Below are 2421 nucleotides of genomic sequence, written 5' to 3' on the forward strand. Positions count from 1 at the left end.
CCTTCGCGCAGCCCAGGCACGTTTCCAGGTCCTCACTGTGATCCCCAACCTCCCTCCTGGATCCAGGCTGCTTCCCCATCTTCGCAGGCGCATTCCTCTGGCTTGGGACGCACAGTTCTGATAAGTCCAGTGGAGGCTCAGGGTCCTTGGGAGGTCAAGGAACTTGGGCCCCAGATGTCATCTGTCCAGTGACAGAAACCAGATGCTGCGAAGGAACAGAAGCCAAAGGGAAAATAAGAAGTTAAATGAAAGGGCCAGGAGCCCGATTGCTCCCCCACCACTGGGCTGAAGGGTTGGAGCAAACGCCCACAGCTCTGCTTGGACCCGCCATATCACCACCGTTTTCTCGGGGTCCCATTGTGAGGGGCCAGGGCTGAGCCCCTACTGTCTGCATCCCAGCCGTGCCCTGGGTGGGACCCTGGGAGACTCTCAGGGAGAGGAGTGGGTTTACATCTGTGCAAGCCCCTTATCTTGAGGCAGGTGGATAATGGAGTTTGTGGATTGTTGGCAGTCCGTGGACCCCACTGAGGAACACCTCTCTCAGCCATAAACAAGGGAAACAACACTACAATATAGCAAAAGCCTAGAGCAGTTGTCATATATTAAGCTTCTATTATGTGCCAGATATCGACCTGGTGTTTATATACATGATCTCATCCAATCCTTAAATCAAGGTAATGTTACCCTTTTTGTTTGCAAATGAGGGGACTGAGGCTCTGAGTGTCAAGTGACCTGCTAGCTAGTCATACAGCAGGACAGCGGGGAAGCAGAGGTTTGCACCCACCTCTCATCTTGGTCCTTACTCCACGCAACACCCGTGCTAGCTACTAATTGTTCCTTGAGGTTGCCATGTTTTCTGGCTATAGAAAAGTGGAGAGGTGAGCAGGGGTGAATCTTGAAGGCTCTGCTAAGCCTTACACAAGAACTGAATCTTTTTTTCTTGTGAGAAATGGGGAGCTGTTAAGAGCTGCATTTTAGAAAAATCACCTTAACTGCCCTGTGGATATACCTTGATGTAGAGGGGCTAGCGAGGAGCTGTTCTAATAATATAGGTGAAAGCTGAGGTGAGCTTGAGTTAGGGCCATGGGATAGGGGTGGAGGAGATACACACATAGAGAATTTAATTGAGTAGATTCTGTGGGACTCGATGGCTAACTGTACATAGGAGAAGGGGGAAGAGAGGGCAGCCTCATTCTGAAGGCTGTGTTCTTTCCTCCCTCTGAACTAGTGTTTTTTTGTTTTGTTTTGTTTTGTTTTGGGTTTTTTTTTTTGCAGTACGTGGGCCTCTCACTGCTGTGGCCTCTCCTGTTGCGGAGCACAGGCTCTGGACGCACAGGCTCAGCGGCCATGGCTCACGGGCCCAGCCGCTCCACGGCATGTGGGATCTTCCCGAACCGGGGCACGAACCCGTGTCCCCTACATCGGCAGGCGGACTCTCAACCACTGCGCCACCAGGGAAGCCCCTGAACTAGTGTTCTTTTGATAAACGCTTTTACATTCATCATCTAATTTGATTCCCCAAATTGTTCTCTAACTTCAGTTGAGCAGATGCTATTTCTGCATCACAAATGAAGACACCGAGTCTCAGAGAGGTGACAGGATGGGTTGCTTAAAAATCAAAGTGCTTGGGGAATTCCCTGGTGGTCCAGAGGTTAGGACTCCATATGCTTCCACTGCAGAGGGACCAGGTTCAATCCCTGGTGGGGGAACTAAGAACCTGCAAGCTACTCCCCCCCCACCAAAAAAAAATCAAAGCGCTTGAACTCAGGTGTGCTCATCGCCCATCTGTTCTCCTTGCTCGAAATCACCGTGACCTCATTTACTTAGATTTTTTTTTTTCATCCAAAGGTGCCACCACTTTTGTTTACTAGATCATAAGATGATACTGGCCCATTACCCTTGACCTAGTCAAACCTCTACAGAAGACTTAATGATGCTATTTAGACTGCATTTCCTTGCTGCTTTGTGCAGGTGGCTTTCACATTGTTGCGTAGACAGTGATGGGAACATCAGTTATTGTCGGGCCATGACTTCCAGGGCATCTTCCGAGTTGCCTGGCTGGTGACATCTCTTTCTCATTACAGGCAGCTCTGGAGCTCAGCCCAGGCTCCAGCCCAACTGGAGAATCTCCCCCTTCCACTGGAAACTTCCTTGGTTGGGTCCCAAACTGAAAAGGCATAATTCACTGAAAACCAAAATAGCCCGAGTCTGATTCCTGTAGAGGTGAATACATCAATTGCTTCTACTGACCTTCCAGAGAAGGCTGGAATTGCCAAAGGGATTATGATCAGATGTTCCAGTGACACCCAGAAATTGTGACCTCAGAGGATTTTTTCACATAGTTTCCTACCCGGCCTCCGGAGCTGCCGATGCTCAAAGATGTTGATGAGGGAGCAAGGATCTGTGGTCCAGAGGCCCAGC

General features: G+C 49.8%; 1 protein-coding gene across 1 annotated transcript; it reads right to left on the reverse strand.

The window, feature by feature from the left end:
• Nucleotides 1–1978: 1978 nt before the first annotated feature.
• LOC113633795 (protein FAM229B-like) lies at nucleotides 1979–2201 on the reverse strand. Its single transcript, XM_027132348.1, has one exon. It carries the CDS (start codon nucleotides 2177–2179, stop codon nucleotides 1979–1981), a length of 201 nt encoding a protein of 66 aa, XP_026988149.1. The 5' UTR covers nucleotides 2180–2201.
• Between the last annotated feature and the right edge of the window lie 220 nt (nucleotides 2202–2421).

Source organism: Aethalodelphis obliquidens, unplaced genomic scaffold (genome assembly GCF_003676395.1).
Source record: "Aethalodelphis obliquidens isolate GAN/ISIS:26980383/991018 unplaced genomic scaffold, ASM367639v1 scaffold41, whole genome shotgun sequence".
NCBI classification, from domain to species: Eukaryota; Metazoa; Chordata; class Mammalia; order Artiodactyla; family Delphinidae; genus Aethalodelphis; species Aethalodelphis obliquidens.